Below are 22,450 nucleotides of genomic sequence, written 5' to 3'. Positions count from 1 at the left end.
GTAGCACATAATATTATCAATTTTTGGAAATGCTTTTATCTCATATCTCAGAATTAGGGTGCATGTGGTTTTGTGCTTATATAAGTTGCATCTGAAATTGTCTTTGTTCTTTCAGACGCTTTGATCTGATGTAAAAATGTGGTAAAATTTCTTTATTTAAAGTGTATATTATGTTAACATTCAAAAATAGCTTCAAAAAGCAAGTCACTAGGTGTCTTCCTTCTGTCTGACTTTTCGTCCACTGCCTTTTGTCAAGTGTTACCTATCTGTAGCAGCAGAGATGCCGAGAAGGCATAGGGATGGGTCATTGTCTCCTTAAGAAGAGAAGGGGGTCTGTTTATTCCTACAGGAAATGGGCAGGTCTTGGTCTCTGTACAGGAATTGGGGTCGGGTTTTTGTTTCTATAGGAAATGAGGGGGCCTTGTTCTTCCTACAGAAAGTGGGTGCAGAACATTGTCTCTGTATAGCAAGCGAGGCAGGTCTTTGTCTATGTACAGGAAGTGAGGGCGGGCCTTTATCTCTGTACAGGAAGTGAGGGCGGGCCTTTGTCTCTGTACAGGAAGTGAGGGCGGGCCTTTGTCTTTGTACAGGAGGTGAGGGCGGGCCTTTGTCTCTGTACAAGAAGTTTGAGCAGGTTTTTGTCTCTGTATGGGAAGTGAGGGCAGGCCTTTGTCTCTGTACAGGAAGTGGGGGTGGGTCTTTGTCTCTGTACAAAAAGTTTGGGCAGGTCTTTGCCTCTGTACAGGAACTGAGGGCAGGCCTTTGTCTCTGTGCAGGACGTTTGGGCAGGTTTTTGTCTCTGTACAGGAAATGGGGGAGGGCTTTTGTCTCTGTACAAGAAGTTTGGACAGGTTTTTGTCTCTGTACAGGAAGTTTGGGCAGGTTTTTGTCTCTGTACAGGAAGTGGGGCAGGGCTTTTGTCTCTGTACAGGAAGTTTGGGCAGGTCTTTATCTTTCTAAATGAAATGGGGGTGGGTCTTTATCTCTCTGTTTCTGTTCCCTGTCTGTCAAACTTCAAAAATGAATAATACAGAGGTGGCATTTCATTCTGGGAAAGGTAAGCAACTTGACAATGGCAGAAATGTATGCTTAGAAGTTAGAAAATGAAGATGCAGGACCTATAGTGGTAGCAGAATGCTATTGAAATGGAACTGACCTCTCAGGAAAAGAATTACAAGACATAGCCTGAAGTTCAGGACAGTTCCTAGACTGATATGTGCACCAAAAACAGTTCTAACTTTTGTGTGGGTGACAGTGTTAAAACCATGATTTTTACAGGTTTTGTGTGAAAAGACAGATACACCTTAAATTCCTGGATGTAGTATTTAATCTAACAAAGAGGTCAAAAAGGTAAGTTTTCTCCTTGTGGAGAATGACATGCCTGATTTGCCAGGGTGAGGAGACTTATAGGCTATGTAATACTCCTTTGGGAAATTAAAAATTCAAACTGCCAGAATGGGAGAGGACTTGAACTCTAGTGCCCCTTCTTGGAAGTAGCAATCGTAAAAGTCATTATCAACCCTTTAATTAAGCCTTGCCACATGACTTAGGATAAAAGCAAAACAGAATCTCAATTTGCAAACACATGCTCCAGGGTCTTGCCTCTCATAAGCGCAAAGCTAGAAAACAATACAATGCATTAATACCATAATTAGTGATGAGCGAATATACTCGTTACTCGAGATTTCTCGAGCATGCTCGGGGGTCCTCCGAGTATTTTTTAGTGCTCGGAGATTTAGTTTTTCTTGCCGCAGCTGAATGATTTACATCTCTTAGCCACCATAAGTACATGTGGGGATTCCCTAGCAACCAGGCAACCCCCACATGTACTTATGCTAGCTAACAGCTGTAAAAACAAAATCTCCGAGCACTAAAAAATACTCGGAGGACCCCTGAGCATGCTCGAGAAATCTTGAGTAACGAGTATACTGTATTCGCTCATCACTAACCATAATGTAGAAAAATCTTCAAGCAGAAAACTAACTTCTGTCATAAAAACTGCATAAACCACTGTAAATGTTGAGTTACAGTTTTGTGAATCGAGATATCTTGCTACATTAAGAGTTAATAATGGCAAGTGCCATGACGACTGGTCATTATATATATCCCAGCTCATGAGTGATAAGTTTGTTATGGGCACAGAGATTCATGTATCCCATATGAGTAATAACTTACATCCTGGTTGGACATGTCCCAGTATGGCCTTTCTCCAAATGACATCACCTCCCACATGACAATGCCATAACTCCAAACATCACTGGCGGATGTGAACTTGCGGTAGGCGATGGCTTCTGGTGCTGTCCATCTCACAGGGATCTTTCCACCCTGGAACAAAACATAAAACATGAAGTCATTCTCTATGTAGAAACTGGGGTTGTGATGAACTATAGGTTAAAACCATCCCACATATGCGACTGATACACTGTGAAGACTAATGTTTGGAGGCGACTTTTTGCTATTTCGATAAAATGTGTGTTTTATCAGCAGGAGATTACCACTTGAGGAGAAACTGCCTACTGGTCCAAACACGCCCCCCACTGATTAGCTGCATTCTATCAATATACACATAAAACTGCCAATCAGTGGTATGGGCAGGGAAATGCAGAGGTCAGCTATGTTAGGTGTCGAGATCCCGCCTCTGTACCATCTCAAACCATCTCCACTGCAGTCTCCCATTCTTCTCCAGCTGCAGTGAAGTCTGCTCAGCGGAGACGTCGTTCCCAGCGTCTAGCTCAGGCTGATACTGGATGACTGGTTACTGCTGCCTTTCCAGCTTCTGCCATTGTAGCCAGTACTGGGCAGCGGCGAGCAGATGTGTTTTGGACTAAGTCCTGCTCTTCCCTTTCTGAGCATGCCCAGGGCAAGATCTCTCATTGGAGATCAAGGGTCACATGCTTAGATACTGCAGCAAATCCTATTGGTCCTTTAGGAAGGTCCTGAAGGTGTTCTTCTGTGGCTGACTCCCATTGGTCCTTCTGGGAAGGTCCTGTTCTTGCTGCAGCTATAAAAGGTTTGCATGGCTGCATGGCGATGCACTAATGTACATTTGGAATCGTGTGTGTGTTGATGAGTGCAAGTCGTTCTTTAAAATCCCCTCCCTTGTGTATGACTGTTCGCAAAAGGTGGATACTTGCTGTCTAGCGCCCGACTAAGCTGTCAACATAAAGACACACAATACAGCGTCTATTGCTGTAAACGCCAGTGCAGCGCCGTGCGCTTATAGAGCGCTTTCCTATCCCAAGTCTGGGTGGTTAGTGGCGTCCGCCAAAGCGGTACAGCATGCACTCTTGTGCTATAAGTTATGTTTTCTGTTACTTTGACACCCCAGTTGCGGTGTCGAGCGCAAGTGGTCTGAACGTACTCTAATCCTGTGTCTTGGGATTGAGTTCTGAGACTCCTTGTTTGCGCTCTAGGTGCGGTACCGTGGCCTTGTGAAGCAACAGGGTTCACTTCCTTCACACAGGGTGAAGTTAACCCGTGTGTGTATCCACATTGTACCGCCATATAGTCCGTCATTACTCAGCAGCAGGTTCCATCTCTGCACGGTGGACCCCGGGCTGCAAACGCACCTTATACCATCTCTCTTATAATTTGGTGCGTTCCAATAGCCCTAACATGCTAAACCTGTAGCAGAAAAAACTGTGATTCTATCATAACTGCTGCACTCAGTAAATTAAGAGACACATTGCTGGTATCAGGGTTCCAGCCCCTATATCATGCTGCTGGCAGATTACATAGCAAAGCGTGCTGATACATGCTTTTTAATTACAATTGACTGGTTGGACCAGTTGTCTCCAAACTGCTAAGCTCTCATAACAAACTAAGACTTGTAGTTTCCCAACAGCTGAAAATCTCCAGGTTGACGACCACTGACCTAAACTAACCAACACCCAACTACTGTATACTGTCCAACTTCTCCAAATGACTTAGTCATTATATCATTCTTGCATCATAAGCAAGGAAGCTCAGTATGGGACATATTAAGAAAAATGGGTTTCCAATAGATTAGGTCATTGTAGTACATGGAACTGTAGAAGACCTTGGACAAAAAGTAAATTTAAAATACAAAAATGAAAAAAAAAATGGAATTAGATAGTAACATTGAAATGACACGTGACCATCAGGTCCAGTTTAATCCAGAGGAAGGTAAAGTCCTGATAAGGCAGATGCATAGTGCCCCACCTTAAGGCAAACATGACTTTAAAAAGTGGAAATCTGAACAAAATTCCATCTTCAGAAATCCAGTACCCATAATATTATATTCTTCAAAAAAGGCACATGTGCACTTTTATATATGGAACTTTATGCACAACTAACCAAAGGGGAATGCTTAGAACATTAACTTTTTAACTTAAAGACATTGTGGATTGTGGTAAAAAAACATCTAACGGTGTGTTTTATGGGTTAGTAACTTCTAATATGACTAAGAATAGTAATTAGTTACAATAAAGGTCCACATGGAAGGACACAACAGACCACAATGACGAATTGTACATTAGGTGCCACAAGAGGAGAGGCGGCAGCTCTCGGAAAAGCGCTAAGGAACTTTATTAATATTGCTGCTTATTTCAAGGGCAGAGAAAAGCTTGACTTGAGGAAATGCATTTAATCTAGTGTGATAAAGACATCTCATTCAGGACCTCGCCGTATCTACCGAGCAATGAATTCTCCTCGGCATCTGACTAACACAAACTGAAAACTGCTTTATTCAATCATCACTTCCGAGAAATAAGCTATGCATTATGGATAGGCTTTAGATGGGATTACAGGATGCCAAAAAAGTCAAAGAAGGGGAGAACGAAAAGAGGAACAGGGGAATATATAATGGTGACCAGATGTGAGCTGAGCTCAGAGACAAATCAGTTTTAGTTAACCAGGCCGCCTCCGTGATGTTTGTGGTGTTATCCATTGTCGGATGAAGTTTGGATAGCTGGGTTCTTTTATATACGAAAGATTTATTTCTAAGGTGCCGGCTCTTTGGTTTTATTATTATTTATCCAAATAAAATGTCTCATAGTTTACTTCCAATTACTGGAAAAGCAGATAAATCATCAATGCCGAGATCCAACAAAACTGATTTATGATTGTATAGATCACTTCTTTATTTTCTGGCCAAGACTCCAGCTAGAATATACTCACACGTAAAACCGAAACAACGAAAATGCGGAATAAAAAAAATAAACTCAAGGTCAGAAACTTTTAGCACAAAGGTGTAGCTATAAGGGAAGCAGAGATTCTGGGCCCGGGGGTCTGAGGAAGCCCCTCTGCCATGTGGAAACATACCAGTTTTATAAATGGTACATGGTAGATTGTGGGGCTGTTACAGATTGTCCGTTAGGGACCTGGAGCTCCAAGTTACTCCTCTGCTTCAGTAAGTTTAGGCTCTGATACAAAAATAGGGCCCTAAATGGGCGTTTACGCTGCAAGATATTAGTGAACGTGTTGTTACAAATGCTCATTTCACAATTATCTCGCCGCGTTAACAGGATGCCGATCATCCGATGTACAAGCTCGTTCATCGAGTGACGTGATCTTTCGGCAAGCGTAAAAGATCATCATTCCCGGCGGAGCATTGTCCGATGTAATCAGGGTCACACTGCTGAGAATTATGGCAGCCTATGTGTATTGAGTGATGCAGTGTAGGTCGCTAAGTGCGCATCGCATGTTTTGGTCTGTGCCCGTGTAAACAGCCAATCAGACAACTGCCGATCGGTAAAAGTTTACCAATTAGAGATCCATCAGTCATCCACGTAAATGGACCTTGAGGTCCAGAAGAAGACAATCCTTTTGAAAATTCAATGCTAATGTAAAATGACTCTTAAAATGTGTTCACATGTAGCTTTTTTTTGCCAATACTGCGTGAAAACTACAATACTTTTGTTGTAATTATGGAAAAAGGTCCCTCAGACTAGTCTGATAGTCCCTAAATTGAACCTGTTATTAAAAAAAATATTACTTACCATTAGCCGTAGTGGTAATCTGGAGGTAGATACGGTTTTAACAAAACAAATACATATACGGTTTTAAACATGTTTGGCATTCTAATTGGAAGTGCGGCTACATGGAGAAAATAAAGTCACATTCTCCCTGCAGCCACTCACTTGTGGTCATCTGGGCGGAATGGGGCAGTAATCAGTCAGTGCTTACCCCTCTCCCGGCTCCCTGACTGGAGGGAGTGATTTCAGCAAGCTCTCTGTATAATGAGCTGTGACTGTTACAGTACTACCCCGATTAGTGAGTGGCTGCAGAGAGAATATACCGTAACTTCACTTTGTCCCTGAAGCTGCTCTTCCAGTTAGACTGCCGAAAAGTTTCGTGGGAAAGATCTAATCAGACACTTATGTGGCAGCAATAAATTGCATTAACGCATGATGAAGACGTTTGCTCGTGATTCAGACCAATGTTACAAAAAGTACAATCTACGTCAATGACCACACACAAAAGTGAATGGATGGTGTGCCATTAAAAATAACATTTAGTGATCTCCCTGTTGTTTAAAAGGCCAACCACTGTGGGCAAACTGTTTCTGTTAGGCTACTTTCACACATCAGGTTTTCGCTGTCAGGCTCAATCCGGCTAAATTTCAAAACACCAGATCCGGTGAATGTTGCCGCTGGATCCGTTTTTTTCCCCATGGTTTTGTATTGGTGCCGGATTGCACCGGATGACATTGCGTTTCGTCTGGTTTTTGGCATTTGCCGTTTCCGGTTTCTGGAAAAGACATGCATAGCAACGTTTTTTGTCTCCAGCGAAAAAGCCGGAAGCTCCGAATCCGGCGCTTCTGGCTGTTTGCTAAAATGGAAGCCTATGGGAGCCGGAAGGTGCCGGATCCGGAAAATGACGGATTCCGGCGCCGGATTCCGTTTTTTTAAACTGAGCATGCTCCAAATTTTTTTTTATCCAATTATCAGAATATGATAGTTGGATGCGTTGAAAAAACCGATCCGTCGCATCAGTTTTCCAAAATCTGGGCCAGATCCGTTTTTTCCAACATTCGCCGGATTGTGCCTGATGCAAAAAACCTGATGTGTGAAAGTAGCCTTAGACTATCTCATGATAATAAGTAAATCATAAGTTGAGACTTCCAGTTATTGGCTGTAATCTGCAAGGAAACCCAGTAGCAGGTGTTCACATCCATCACACCACCCCCACAGGAGGAACTTATATATTGGGAAATTTTGTGGTAACATATCTCACCAAGGAACTGGTATATGTTGGATCCGACGTGTCATCTTGAAGGTAGCGAGAAAGCCCAAAGTCTGACACTTTGCAGACCAGGTTGCTGTTCACAAGGATATTCCGAGCTGCCAGGTCCCGATGTACATAATTCATTTCAGAGAGGTACTTCATGCCAGCTGCAATTCCTCGGAGCATGCCCACCAACTGGATGACTGTAAACTGCCCATCATTTTGCTAAAGGGAATACAAATGAAGACAAAAAATCCACAATTACAGTAGAGGTCACCACTTCGTAGTTACTGTAAGACACACTTGCCAACTCTCCTGGAATGACTGTGAGGCTTCCTGAAAAAAATGGAAATCTCCTGGAGAGTTGACAAATCATTAGAGCACCATCGTCAGCTCTACATAAGGTTTATTGTTCCAACTGAACCTGTATCTCCAGAACATCAGCTTTAAAAGCAAATATGCCTGCATTCCCATATAAAAAATAGAAATATGAATAGAAACTACTAACATAGCAGGCAAAACAATTTTACATCCAGTTTACCCCTCTAACAAAATGGTCCTAACTCCGATTTATGAGCGGTCAAGTAACACTTGGCCAAGGTGTGAGCTACCTTTTACATCAACTCTTGCTCTGAATCGCAGACTGGGGTCTGAGCAGGAAAGACCAGTTGGCGTCAGATCTTCCTTATTTCTTTAAGAATGGAGGACATCGGATAGATTGCTTCATAACTAGGTAGAAACTGTACATTCAGATATCTAGAACAATTGTGTGCCAACCCCGCTATGTACTGGAATGATGGCCATATTAGGGAATCTGTGAGTAGAATCAACCCTCCTAAGCCGAATATATGGGCATGCAGATCATAGCAAGCTGAATAAAATGAAACCCTGATCTCTGCGATCTGATGTCTTATTCTAGTGAAAGCCACGTTTTTCTAATGGGTAAACGAGCTGTAAAGATCTATGGGCTGGACACTGATCTGCATGATAATCTGCCACCAGAGATTATTATAAATAAAAAGGAGAGTTACCAGTGTGAGACATGTAATGACTGACAGTCTGATCTCCCGATCTACATGTCTCACATTAATAACGCCCCTTTTCTTTTAAAATAACCAATGAAGACAGACTCTTAGGGAGATCTATTTAGATCTTAACAGCTAATTTACATATTAGAAAGAACATGGATTTCTCTGAAATAAAACATCAGATCTCAGATATCAAGGTATCATTTTATTCAGCTTCTTCTGACCTACATACCCATATAGAAGGCTTGGGAGGGTTGATCCCACTGAAAGGCTCCCTTTAACTATCCTTCAGATGTCCTTGAAACCACTTCACTCAAAAACACGTCTCTTTTGATTTTTGGTAGCATAGCTCTTTAAAATGTAAACTAAAACCATTTGAAATAGGAAAAGAAAGCTTTTTTTCCCCAAGAATTGTAAATTGAAAATCATCCTGACTATCGGAGTATTCTGTGTTTACACAGACTTCTTCTCTATGCCGCTCAGCTCTCAGAAACCTTTTTCAGATACTGCTCTTTCTTTCTACCCGGCAAACACCAAGGACTTCATATTCAATGCGGCTCATAAATATAAAAAAAACACACACACACAGGATCGGCTTTATTAAAGCTGTATGTGAAATATAATAAGCTGGCTTTATTCCTTTCAATGCATATGCTTCTGTCAAACATGCAAGGGTGCCAGCCAGTCACAATACATCTGTAATGCTGCCGCAACCAAGCTGACAGCTCCCTTCATTAGAGGATAAAAAACATATTAGGTGTTATAGCAAGGGTTGTACCCGCTAACTATCAAAATAGCAATTTCAGCGTAAGGAACATATGTTTGTGGAACATTATCATTGAAAATATGTATAATTAGACACATTATAATCATGTCTGGGTGGCACATTGATACTGGTGCCAAACATGTTCCTCTGCTCAGGTCACATCTCAGTCTTTGGTAGGAAAGAATACAAAGCAAATTTGGCAGGAAAAGTGGGCGAATTACCAAAGTTAAAGTCCTATCCCCTGGATATGTGTGATAGAAGCAGGTCCAATGTAGGGCGTGCTACAACCACTACAGAGGAGCACTATACCATGCAGCACCGTGAATGTGGCGCTCGCTATATCTACTTATCTATGTGTGAAGAGACAAAATAGTAAGGGCCTATTTCAGATGTGCCATAAGTCGGCTGCATTTTAGGGCTTGAATTTTGCCCAACATTATATACTGGACCAGGATCCTGCTAATCTTTTTTGCAGGGGTCTACTGAACCGAACGTAGACTCTAGTTTTACTGTAAAGTTGGCTTAAAGGAGTTGTCCACTACTAGGACAACCCCTTCTTAAACGTAATAAAGCCTATACTCACCTCTTGTGCCGGCTCCGTTCCCGCGGTATCGGCACTTGCTCTCCCCAGGGCTGTCGTTCGGTGTTGTGACACGTGATGCCGGTTCTCAGCACTAACAAACTTTCTCCGCCTTAGGACAAATTGAACATGAAGAGGAAGCAAGCGCTACAGCTCATCCCAGACTTCCTCTTCATGTTCAGTTTGTCCGAAGGCGGAGACAGTGACACCAGCGCTGATTGGGCACCGGGCATCACGTGTCATTCCGCCACATCACAGCCCGAGGGCCGCGAGTGCTGTCACCGTAGAGACGAAGCCGGCACGGGAGGTGAGTGTAGGCTTTATTATTTTATCAGGGCCAAACATGCAGTGGACAACCCCTTCAATAGAATGTGACGTTTAAGTCTTCTGAAGTCTGAACTCCTTAACTGCTTCAGAAAGGGAATCTGGTATCTCTCCGGATCTACATGTTTCATACTGGTAACACCACCTTTCACATTAAATATGCTCCGGAGCAGATACTCAGGGAGATCTATGTCCGGCCCATAGATCTTATCAGCTCATTTGCATACAAGAAAAACATGGATTTCTCTGGAATAAGGCTATGTTCACACGTTCAGGATTTCCATCCTTTTTTTTTCCTGACTGAATCTGCAGGTATCTGCAGAAAACGCAGGTGCGTTTTTTGTGCGTTTTTGGTGCGTTTTTGGTGCGTTTTTTGGTGCGTTTTTTAGTGCGGTTTTTTGTGCGTTTTTTTATGCAGTTTTCTCTGCAAATTGTCTGTGTTTGACACAAATAAAGCTTTAACTGCAGTGGGGGAAAAAAAAAAAAAGAAATGATGTCATTTCCTTGTCCAACCCTTTTCTTCTTCCATCCTCCATTTTGGGACTAAACACCAAAATGAGTGGACGTGTTTTGAATGACAGCGCTCCGCGTTTTGCGCCGCATGCGTCACTGCAGCGCACGCATCCGGGCGCAGAGGACGCAGCAAGTTGCATTTTTGCTGCGTCCAAAATCAATCAAAAAAAGGACGCATGCGGCGCAAAACGCAGCGTTGTGCATGCGTTTTGCTGCGTTTTACTTTGCGTTGTGTGTTGCGGCGCCGACGCTGCGGCGCACAACGCAAATGTGAACATAGCCTAAGTGCCACGTATTTCAGTGCCACGTATTTAAGTGCCACGTGCCACATATTTCAGTGCCACGTGCCACGTATCTCAGTGCCACGTGCCAGTGCCACGTGCCACGTATCTCAGTGCCACGTGCCACGTATTTAAGTGCCACGTGCCACGTATTTTAGTGCCACGTGCCACGTATTTAAGTGCCACGTGCCACGTATCTCAGTGCCACGTGCCACGTATTTAAGTGCCACGTGCCACGTATTGTAGTGCCACGTGCCACGTATTTAAGTGCCACGTGCCACATATTTAAGTGCCACGTGCCACGTATTTAAGTGCCACGTGCCACGTATTTCAGTGCCACGTGCCACGTATTTAAGTGCCACGTGCCACGTATTTCAGTGCCACGTGCCACGTATTTCAGTGCCACGTGCCACGTATCTCAGTGCCACGTGCCACGTATTTAAGTGCCACGTGCCACGTATTTTAGTGCCACGTGCCACGTGCCACATATTTAAGTGCCACGTGCCACGTATTTCAGTGCCACGTGCCACGTATTTCAGTGCCACGTGCCACGTATTTCAGTGCCACGTGCCACGTATTTCAGTGCCACGTGCCACGTATCACGTATTTCAGTGCCACGTATTTAAGTGCCACGTGCCACGTATTTAAGTGACACGTATCATGTATTTAAGTGACACGTATCACGTATAAGTGACACGTGTCACGTATTTAAGTGACACGTATCACGTATAAGTGACACGTGTCACGTATTTAAGTGCCACGTATTTAAGTGCCACGTATCCCACGAAGATTTTCCATGGAGAACAGACACATCCAGAGATATGTCTGCTCTCCACGGATGCAGCAACACACTGACAGGAGCCATAGTTCCTGTCGGTGTGTCACTGCGCATGCGCGAGCGAGTTTACCGGCGGTCATTGACCCCGGCACTCTCGCTTAACGGCAGTGCTGCGTGGGAAAGTTCAACGCAGCTGTACTGCTGTTAACCGAGACGCCGGAGTCATTGAACTCCGGAACAGTACGCGATACACTGCTAGGAGCTTCGCTCCTGGCAGTGTATCGCCGGAGAGCAGGGGATCGGCGTGGGACACTCGTTTTATGGATTCTGCGGACAGGGAGTATGGATTTGGTTTATTATTTTGGGATTTTTTCCTGGAGGATCGAGGGCTTCGCCTACAAGTGTGCTGTTGGTGAGTATATACTCTGTTATGTGTTGTATGTACTGTACTGTGTGTCATGTATGTGTATTGTGTGTAGGTGTTTGGTGTAACTTTACCATTGTGCTAAGTCGCCGGACACAGGGACAACTCTCCCATCCTAATACCGGATGGGAGTAGTAGTCCATACGGCGACTTAGCACAATGGAGGCACTAGCGTCGCATGGGGACACACACGCACACACACACACACACACACACACACACACACATACACACACACACAGACACACATACCAAATCAATCAAACGGCCGACACGATCCCCATGCGCCGGTATGCCTCCATGTCTCTCCGCCCACGCACTTCCGGCCCCGCACTTCCGCCGGCTTCCCCGCACTTCCGGCTGCAGCGGTTCTGCACAACAAACCGCAGTAAAACCCGCAGATATATTTTTGATCTGCGGGTTTTACTGCGATTTTGACCTCACAATGGAGGTCTATGGGTGCAGAACCGCTGCGGTTCAGGAAGAAGAATTGACATGCTCCTTCTTTTTTCCGGGAGCTATTCAGCACGGCTTTTTTTTTTAAATTTCCGGACCATGTGCACAGTGTGTCCTGTTTTCCATAGGGTACAGTGTACTGTACCCTGCATGGAAAACAGCTGCGGAACCGCAGCGGCAAAACCGCCGCGATTCCGCGGTAAAAAACGCACTGTGTGAACATGGCCTAAGACATCGGATCGCAGCTATCAAGGTATCATTTTATTCAGCTTTCTATGACCTACATGGCCATATATATGGATTAAATTGGTTGATCCTATCAACAGATTCCCTTTAAAAGGGCAGTCCTCTACTTGAATAACCCCTTCTCATTTACTATATTCCACCTTGTAAACAGCCTGTTTTGGGTCTCCTTTGGCAGTGTGACATTGTAACAAAGTGAAAGTGATGAGGCCCATTATGCGGCCGCTGATTGCTATGTCACCTGAGCCTTACAGTCATTGTTGGCTGCAGGGCTGAAAGAACATAATAATGTCACACGAGCCCCGGAAGACCCACTAGAATTATTTTACAAGGGGGAATATAGTAATTGAAAAGGGGTTGTCTAAGTAGTGGACAACCCCTTTAAGCAAAAAGATTTGCAAGGCCTTTGTCCGGCATTCAAGCTAATATTTTGTGACTGCCGGACCATGACAAACTCTTTTAACCTGCCACCTTTTCTGGGTAGAAAGCCCGGAGCGATATCATAAAAGGGTTAAGACAGGAATGCCATAGGTTGGAGGAGGTTAGTAGGGCCCTGGTTCAGCAGCCACAAATATCCAACGTGGTCAATGGACCAAGATCGTGCAAATCTATGTTATCGACTCTATCTACATTTATGACAAGTCCAGGTAAGGGTCTGCATACATAGCAAAGTCATATTATACCATTACGCTATTGGGCCATTATGCCATATTGCACCATTACGCCATTGTTCCATATTGTGCCATTACGCTATTGTGCCATATTGTACCATTACGCCATTGTGCCATATTGTGCCATTACGCCATATTGTACCATTGCGCCATTGAGCCATACTGTACCATATGCCATTATGCCATATTGTGCCATTACGCTACTGTGCCATATTGTACCATTACGCTATTGTGCCATATTGTGCCATTACGCTATTGTGCCATAATGTACCATTGCACTATTTTACCATATTGTGCCATTACGCCATTGTGACATATTGTACCATTATGCTATTGTGCCATATTGTACCATTGCACTATTTTACCATATTGCGCCATTACGCTATTGTGCCATATTGTACCATTACGCCATTATGCTATATTGTGCCATTACGCTATTGTGCCATATTGTGCCATTACGCCATTGTTCCATATTGTGTCATTACGCTATTGTGCCATATTGTACCATTACGCTATTGTGCCATATTGTACCATTGCACTATTTTACCATATTGTGCCATTACGCCATTGTGCCATATTGTACCATTACGCCATTATGCTATATTGTGCCATTACGCTATTGTGCCATGCTGTGCCATTACGCCATTGTGCCATATTGTGTGATTACGCCATTGTGCCATTACGCCATTGTGCCATATTGTACCATTGTGCCATATAGTGCCATTATGCTATTGTGCCATATTGTACCATTGCGCTATTGTGCCATATTGTGCCATTACGCCATTGTGCCATATTGTACCATTACGCCATTATGCCATATTGTGCCATTACGCCATTGTGCCATTATTATATCTACGCCTAGCTGTGAGTTGCTGCTCTTATCATGTATCTACAGTATAACTACGGTATATTAGAGCTTTGTTATACATGGACAGTATATTAGGTATGTATTATAATGAGCTCTATAGAGCACACACTCCAGCTCCTGGCTAATATTTCTCACTAATCGCTACTGACACGGGTATAATCTTATCACATGTACCTGACATATAGAGGTAAATGAAGAAAAATCTCTATATGTAGAAAATATGATGACACAAACAGAAAATGCCCACACATGATGATGATAGCCTGATGCGATGTGTTTGGGTGAGCAGGTTTGGAGTGTAATATACAAGGTTCATTCTCAGACACAGGAGGCCCCAGTGGATTGAATCCTATAACCTACTTTCAGGAGTTACCAAGGTTCCAATTAATGTCCCTATTTTTATCCGGAGGCTGAAACAAGATTTTTTTTAGGTCATCTGCAGCGAGCATTTGGCTGGTGCTTCATCTTTACAATCACGCTGCATCGTCTCCTTACAACTTCATCAATACAGCACAAGCATGGCCAGTGCACATCTATGTATGCGTTACGTAACGTACATCCATCAGTCTCGTATGAAGTGTACAACAGAGGGAAACGTCTGACTGAATACACCTGCCCTACGTTGTGTTCAGTATACCTTCCACATCAGGACAAAGACAATGTATAGCCTATTCATTTTTATAGATACTAAAACATATCTGTTAATTATTTGCTTTAATTTTCCGATTGTATATTTTTTATTCTATGATATGATGTATTTGAGGGTGGCCATAGTGTTCAGCCATCTGGACCAGAAAACAACCCTTTGACTTCTATGGTGTAGTGTTGTGGGAATGCTCAATGGTAGTGGTCCTTTTGCAGGGTGGGCTGTGCTCATCACACACTGTGTTTTCAGTGCTGAATCCCATGATACTTTCAATCTTCATAACAGAGATATTAAAATGATTGTCTCATCTTCTTAAAAGGAATCTGTCACCAGGTTTTAGCCATCTAATCTGAGAGCAGCGTAATGTAGGGACAGAGACCCTGATTCCAGCAATGTTTCACTTGCTGAGCTGCTTAGTATAGTTTTTATAAAATCACTGTTTTCTCAGCAGGAGTTAATCACTAGAGGACTAGTAAACCTGCTGTCATGTAGTCCTTTATATTCATGAGATCTGTATAACCCCTCCCCACCACTGATTGGCAGCTTTCTGCCTATACACAGTGAACACAGAAAGCTGCCAGTCAGTGGTTGGGACAGCGTTATACAGAGCTCAGCAGTCAGAGAACAGTCATTTGATAAAAACGGAAGCAAGAAGCAGTAAGTGACACATCACTGGAATCAGGATCTCTACCTCTACGTCATGCTGCTCTCAGGTGAGGTAAAAAAAACCTGGAAACAGATTATCTGTAAAAATAAACTACATTGCAGTTTACCTCTCATTATAAATCCTCTATGATCTCAGAAATGGAGAAATTTAACTCTATAGTTTACTGCATGTTGCTTCGGTTACTGGCCTGTAAGGGGTGAGTTGGGGGGCTAAGTTTTGTCCTGCATCCCTTCGCGTTCCTTCCTAATAAAGTGGGTATGTTTTATGTGCAAAATGGTGTGTTATGTGGTACTGTTTTATTGTGTATTAATATGCTAAACTATGCTATGATGTTTATGTACTGTGTAAGTTACAGTATGCGTCTTTATGGACTAGGGATAGATAGGGAGATACAGTGTTAGAGTAAGGTTTAGCAATAGTAATGGGTAATATATGGGTTAGTACAGTGGGGGGCACTGTAGATTAGAAGATAAGATAAAGTTAGGATAAGAACTGGTTTCAGCCAGAGTACTGACAGCTGAGACACTGAGCGGGGCCAGAGTAGTGGCAGTTAGAGAATCCCTGTTTTCAGTCAGAGTGTGGGATGAGGTAAAGTGAGGTTGCTGAGCTAAATAGTGCCAGAGAAGTCCAGTGGTCCAGGGTCTCGGGGGCCGGAAGTTATTTGGACACGAAGGTGTCACAATTAGTGTTGAGCATTCTGATACTGCAAATATCGGGTATCGGCCGATATTCGCTGTATCGGAATTCCGATACCGAATTCCGATATTTTTGTGATATCGGAAATCGGAATCGGAAGTTCCTATAAGTTCCCAGGCGTGTGCGGTGCGTATGTGTTGGAATAAGTTTAAATGCAACAACTCCATTCCTGTTGTAGTCTGCATTGAATGTCTATGAGTGTTCATTTGTCAGCTATGCTGTGATTGTTAAAGTTTGTAAAAAAAAAAAAAAAAGGGTCAGAGGACACTCACTGATTGCATCATTCTGCTGCTGTTTCCTTCACAGAGAGACATGTGTTACATGGACTAGATTATATCGGTAGTTACTGTCAAAGCTTTCTTATTTTGTTCCAGTTCAAGCTGCATATATTAAACACAGTTTGCCTTACGTTGGATTCTGCTGCTTATATGAAGTAACACGCGCTGCTGTGGTAATACTCCGGCTAACAGGTTATGGGCCCAGCCACCGGAAAGTAAATGGTAAAAAGCCCAGTCACCGGAATAAGCAGCGAGCCAAGCGCAGACAGCACAGAGGAACCCCCGGAATACAAGGACACCGGAACGCAAAGGTACCGCAGTGTACAGAGCACCGGACAGCGCAGCTTAAAGGGCCAGTAACAAACAAAAAAAAGAGGTACAAGAGACAAGAATGTCTACAGAAAGGAATGCAGTGAAGTACACAGTGCCAAGTCTCACAAATCACAATTACAGCTCCTGGAAATTCAAGGTAAAGATGTTACTTATAAGAGAGGGTACATGGAAATGTATTGAACAGCCTGTGCCTGACCCAGTACCGGGTGATTGGCTAGAGACTGATCAGAAAGCACAAAGCACTATTTCCCTCAGCATAGATGATAACCAGATTGTACATGTATGCAAATGTGATACTGCAAAGAAAATGTGGGAAGAATTACAGAAAGTGCATGAAAGGTCAAATCTCAGCAATAAGCTATATCTTATGAGAAAGCTGTATCAGTCTAAATTAAGTGATGGCCAGCATATGCAGGACTATATCAGAAACACCCTAGAGATTGTGGAGCGCCTAAGGGGTATTGGTGAAGAAATTAAAGATTTTCATGTTGCTGCATTACTATTAAGTGGTCTTCCAGAAAGTTATGACACGCTTGTGACTGCATTAGATGCCAGACCAGATGATGAACTCACACTAGAATATGTGAAAGGGAAACTTGCAGATGAATACAAGAGAAAGTCAGAGACTATTAGCAATAATATATGCAAAGCAGAAACAGCATTAAAGACACAGTACTTTTCTAAAGCTCAGAGTCATTTAAAGGAAACTCGTGAATGTTTTGTCTGTAAAAAACCTGGTCACCTTAAAGCAGACTGCAGAGTGTGGAAAGCAAGAATGAATCAGTTTAAAAAGCAGGACAGTCATCAAAAGGTTAAAACAGCTGTAAAGAAGGAAGATGCATGTATTGCGACTGCATTTGGGGTCAGCACAAGCCCATATGCAAACCATGTTTGGTGTATTGACTCTGGAGCGACTGCTCACATGACACGTGATAAGGATTTCTTCATTAATCTAGATGAAAGCAAGTCTGAAAAGGTAATTTTAGCTAATGGTCACTATATGACATCAGAAGGAATAGGAGATGGTTATTTCCATTGTCAAGTTCAATCCTCAGCACAAGTCAGAAAAATCCCAGTTAAAGACGTGCTGTATGTTCCCAAACTTGAAAGTAACCTTTTATCTGTAAAGAAGCTTGCACAACAAGGAAATATAGTTACATTTAAGGATGACAGATGCATCATTTCAAAGAAGGGTCATACCCTTGCCGAAGGAAAAATCAAAGATGAACTTTATCAGCTGAAATGCAATGAAACTGTTTACAGTGCTAGACAAGATTTTCATAAGGACTGTATTCATGTGTGGCACAGACGCCTAGGCCACAGAGATCCAGAAGCAGTAAAGAAACTAGCTCAACTTGCAAATGGTATTGCAATCAACCAGTGTAATCAAACAATGAAGTGCACAAGTTGCCTAAAAGGGAAAATGTCCAGAAAATCGTTTCCTAAAGTAAGCACTACTAAATCTGCACAGATACTGGATTTGATACATACAGATGTGTGTGGTCCAATGAGTGTTCTTACTCCCAGCAAGAAGAGATATTTTCTCACATTCATTGATGATTATTCCAGATATACTGTTACTTACCTACTTCAAAGTAAAGATGAAGTTCCACAGAAACTTGAAGAATATCTTGCTGCAGTTCTTAACAAATTTGGAAGAATACCAAAGGTACTGCGAGCAGATAATGGAACTGAATATACAAGTGGTAAAGTGCAAACCATCCTGAAAAAGAATGGAATCGTGTTCCAGACAACCGTTCCATACAACCCAGAGCAGAATGGCACAGCAGAGAGAAAGAACCGAACTCTTTGTGAAAGTGGAAGAAGTATGCTATTTGATGGAAACCTACCTACAACATATTGGGGAGAAGCCATCATGACTGCTACCTATCTTCAAAATCGACTGCCAAGTAAAGCTACAAGTAAAACTCCATATGAGCTATGGAACTGTGAGAAGCCCAACCTGAAGCATCTCAGGATATTCGGAAGCAAAACTTTTGTGCATGTTCCCAAAGAAAAACGTTCTAAGTGGGAATCTCATGCAAAGGAAGGAGTTCTTGTGGGGTACAGTGAAACTCAGAAAGGATACAGAATCCTGCATCCACAGACCAACACAGTAACAATCAGCAGAGATGTAGTGATTGATGAAAACTCAGTATCGCTCAAATTTCATGAGGTTACGCAAATAATTCAACCTAAGGAACAAGAATTTCAGTCAGTGATTCCAGACATTGAAGAGAATCTCAAAGAAAATACTGAAGTCTGGATATGCTCTGAAAGTACTGAAAAAGAAACAGAAGAACCAAGCCAACCTCAGGAGATCAGAAGATCAGAAAGATCAAATAAAGGAATTCCAGCTAAACGCCTTTCTTATATGGTCAGATCAATTCCAGAAGAAGAGCCACAGTCATGGCAGGAAATGCAAAAACTGCCTATTCATAAGAAGCAAAAATGGATAAAAGCTGCTGATGAAGAAATGGAATCCCTTCATAAGCTCAAAACATGGGAGCTCACAGAGCTACCTCAAGGCAAGAAAGCAATTGGATGTAAGTGGGTCTTTAAGAACAAATATGACTCCGAAGGTAATATTCACCGTTTTAAAGCAAGATTGGTCGCAAAAGGATATTCACAAAAATATGGTGAAGATTATGATGCTACTTTTGCTCCAGTTGCCAAGCAAACTACATTCAGAACTTTATTATCCATAGCTGCTGTTCAGCAGATGAAAGTAAGACATTTTGACATCAAAACAGCCTTTCTACATGGAGACATTGAAGAAGAGCTGTACATGACTCAACCAGAAGGCTATGTTAAAAGGGGTAAAGAGAACCTTGTTTGCAGAATGCAAAAATCTCTCTATGGCCTTAAGCAATCAGCAAGAGCATGGAACACTAAGATGAACAAAGTGTTAATCGACGAAGGATTTAAAAGGTCTCAAGCGGATCCATGTTTGTATACAAAAAGTGTATCACAAGATTGGATGTATGTTATTCTATATGTGGATGATGTAATAATAGCGCATCAAGAAGAGAGAGAAATTTCAAAACTAGGTCAAATTCTGAACAAGCATTTCGAGACCAAGGACCTTGGAGATGTGACATACTATTTGGGAATCCAAATCCAGAGAGAGGAAGATGGAAGTTTTCTTCTTAATCAAAATTCTAAAATCTCCACAGTTCTAAACCAGTTTGGAATGTCAGAAGCCAAAGGCATATCAACTCCAATGGATCCATCTTACCTAAAATTGGAAGGAGAAGAAGATCTGCTACCCACAAATGACAGTTACAGACAAGCAGTGGGGGCACTTCTATACATAGCAACCACAACCCGTCCAGATATCTCAGCCACAGTGGGAATTCTCTGCCGACGTGTAAGCAAGCCACGCCAAAGAGATTGGAATGCAATTAAGAGACTTCTTCAGTATCTTAAGGCAACCCAAGAGTTAAGTCTAAAGATTTCTGCATCAGGAGATCTAATTCTCAGAGGATATGTAGATGCAGATTGGGCTGGAGACTCAAGTGATCGAAGATCAACAAGTGGTTACTTGTTCAAGTTAGGACACACTTCAATCTCATGGTCGAGTAGAAAACAAGTGTCAGTTGCATTGTCTTCTACAGAAGCAGAATATACATCAGCTGCTCATGCAAGTCAAGAGTTAATTTGGTTGAAGCAACTTTTGGAAGAATTCGGCAAACCACTAGCTGAACCAACTGTTATCTATGAGGACAACCAAGGATGTATCAAGCTCGCCAGCAGTGAAAGGATAAGTGCAAGAACAAAGCACATTGATGTTAAACATCATCACTTGCGTGACTTAGTAGAGCGTGAAGTTCTAAAGTTTGTTTACTGTGAATCTGACAAGATGTTAGCAGATGTTTTGACAAAGCCATTGTCAAGAGCCAAGTTTGAAGAATTCAGAACTGCAATGGGACTAACAGGATAAGCAGTTGTTGAGTGGGGGTGTTGGAATAAGTTTAAATGCAACAACTCCATTCCTGTTGTAGTCTGCATTGAATGTCTATGAGTGTTCATTTGTCAGCTATGCTGTGATTGTTAAAGTTTGTAAAAAAAAAAAAAAAAGGGTCAGAGGACACTCACTGATTGCATCATTCTGCTGCTGTTTCCTTCACAGAGAGACATGTGTTACATGGACTAGATTATATCGGTAGTTACTGTCAAAGCTTTCTTATTTTGTTCCAGTTCAAGCTGCATATATTAAACACAGTTTGCCTTACGTTGGATTCTGCTGCTTATATGAAGTAACACGCGCTGCTGTGGTAATACTCCGGCTAACAGTATGTTTCCCAGGGTCTGGAGGAGAGGAGACTCTCCTTCAGGCCCTGGGATCCATATTCATGTAAAAAATAAAGAATAAAAATAAAAAATATGGATATACTCACCCCTCCGACTGACCCTGGACCTCAGCAGTGCAACCGGCAGCCTCCGTTCCTAAGAATGCAGTGAGTGTAGGACCTGCGATGACGTCGTGGTCTTGTGATTGGTCGCGTGACCGCTCATGTGACTGCGAAGTCATCGACAGATATTTTTTGGATATCGGCCGATCTAATCCGATACCGATACTTTTGAATATCGGAAGGTATCGCTCAACACTAGTCACAATAACATAAATATGCCATATTCTCAGTATACTTCTAGAATGTTCCATGGCTTTACAGACACACACTGTGGTCTTTTTGTCCCCCCCTCTCAGCTCCTTCCCACTACACACTGTGCAACGTGATACTAGTGTACTAGCAGCTCCCCACTGAGTAGTTTATGACACTAAGCTGGCTGAAGGCAGTTGTGGAAATGTGCTCTTTTGTTCATTTAAAAATTTAATAGTAGGGCATAACTTGACCCCAATTAGTGATAGAAATATAAAAGTTACATATTCTAAATGTCCACTGATAGATCTATAACCCAGTGAAATCTCTAGGATCTAAACCCAACAAAATCCAAGGAATAGATTTCTCCATAAGATGGTCATGTATCCACTTCGTGTTTATACTTAAATGAACCCCCATGTCATGCTGAGCATAATGATAATTTTGTCTTTCTTCTACGAGGTTCAGATATAAGAGGTAATAGAGTATTTCATAACTGTTCAGAAAGGGGAGTTCCCCAACCACCCAGTGAGGTCAGCACAGTGGGAGTGCCTTGGGCCCAGGTATAAAACTCAGAGGCGGGAAGAGAGAGGAGGTCTTTAGTCTTTTGCCCAGGAAGTCAGCTAACAGAAGCTCTGCAATCCGCTCTGGTGCATTGGGATGTGTCGCCCTTCCCCTGCCACATGGCCAGCCATGATATGATATAACTGTAAGTGTTTTTCAACTTTAATCTCTTTTTATTTTGTAATTGTTCTGTACATACTATAATTGTCTCATCTTGTAATATCGTTTTTATACCTTTTGCAGACACTGCCTAATCTTTTGAGAGAAAAAGCTGTAATATTTACTAGCTTCGTTTTCCTTGCTCTAAAACGTACTTCCAATGTCTTATGAAGTAAATTACGCTACCGATTGGGTTGGCTCCTGACCCGCTATTAATCATAGGAATAGGAGCAGGTGGCATCAGAAAGTACTGAGCCTGTTGGGTATAGCTGGTTTATAGGAGTATTGCCCGGCTGTGGGGCGGAACAGGTATATCGCCCTCACTGCAGCATGCCCAATAGCCAGTACATGAACTGGCAGCTTATCTGGTGACTAATTACCCT

The 22,450-nt window shown here is 42.6% G+C and overlaps 1 protein-coding gene across 1 annotated transcript in view; it reads right to left on the bottom strand.

Annotated features, from left to right (window-relative positions):
- The window catches only part of EPHB1 (EPH receptor B1), a 430,854-nt gene that overhangs the window by 5,363 nt on the left and 403,041 nt on the right, over nt 1-22,450 (bottom strand). The window contains exons 12-13 of the mRNA XM_077291285.1: nt 7,198-7,413; nt 2,176-2,325 (exon numbers count right to left, since the gene is read on the bottom strand). Of these exons, the coding sequence (XP_077147400.1) occupies nt 2,176-2,325; nt 7,198-7,413 (366 nt within the window). The remainder of the gene's footprint in view (nt 1-2,175; nt 2,326-7,197; nt 7,414-22,450) is intronic.

Source organism: Ranitomeya variabilis, chromosome 2 (genome assembly GCF_051348905.1).
Source record: "Ranitomeya variabilis isolate aRanVar5 chromosome 2, aRanVar5.hap1, whole genome shotgun sequence".
Lineage (NCBI taxonomy): Eukaryota > Metazoa > Chordata > Amphibia > Anura > Dendrobatidae > Ranitomeya > Ranitomeya variabilis.
Note: the sequence above shows the minus strand (reverse complement) of the source record. Positions and strands in the feature narration are given on the sequence as shown.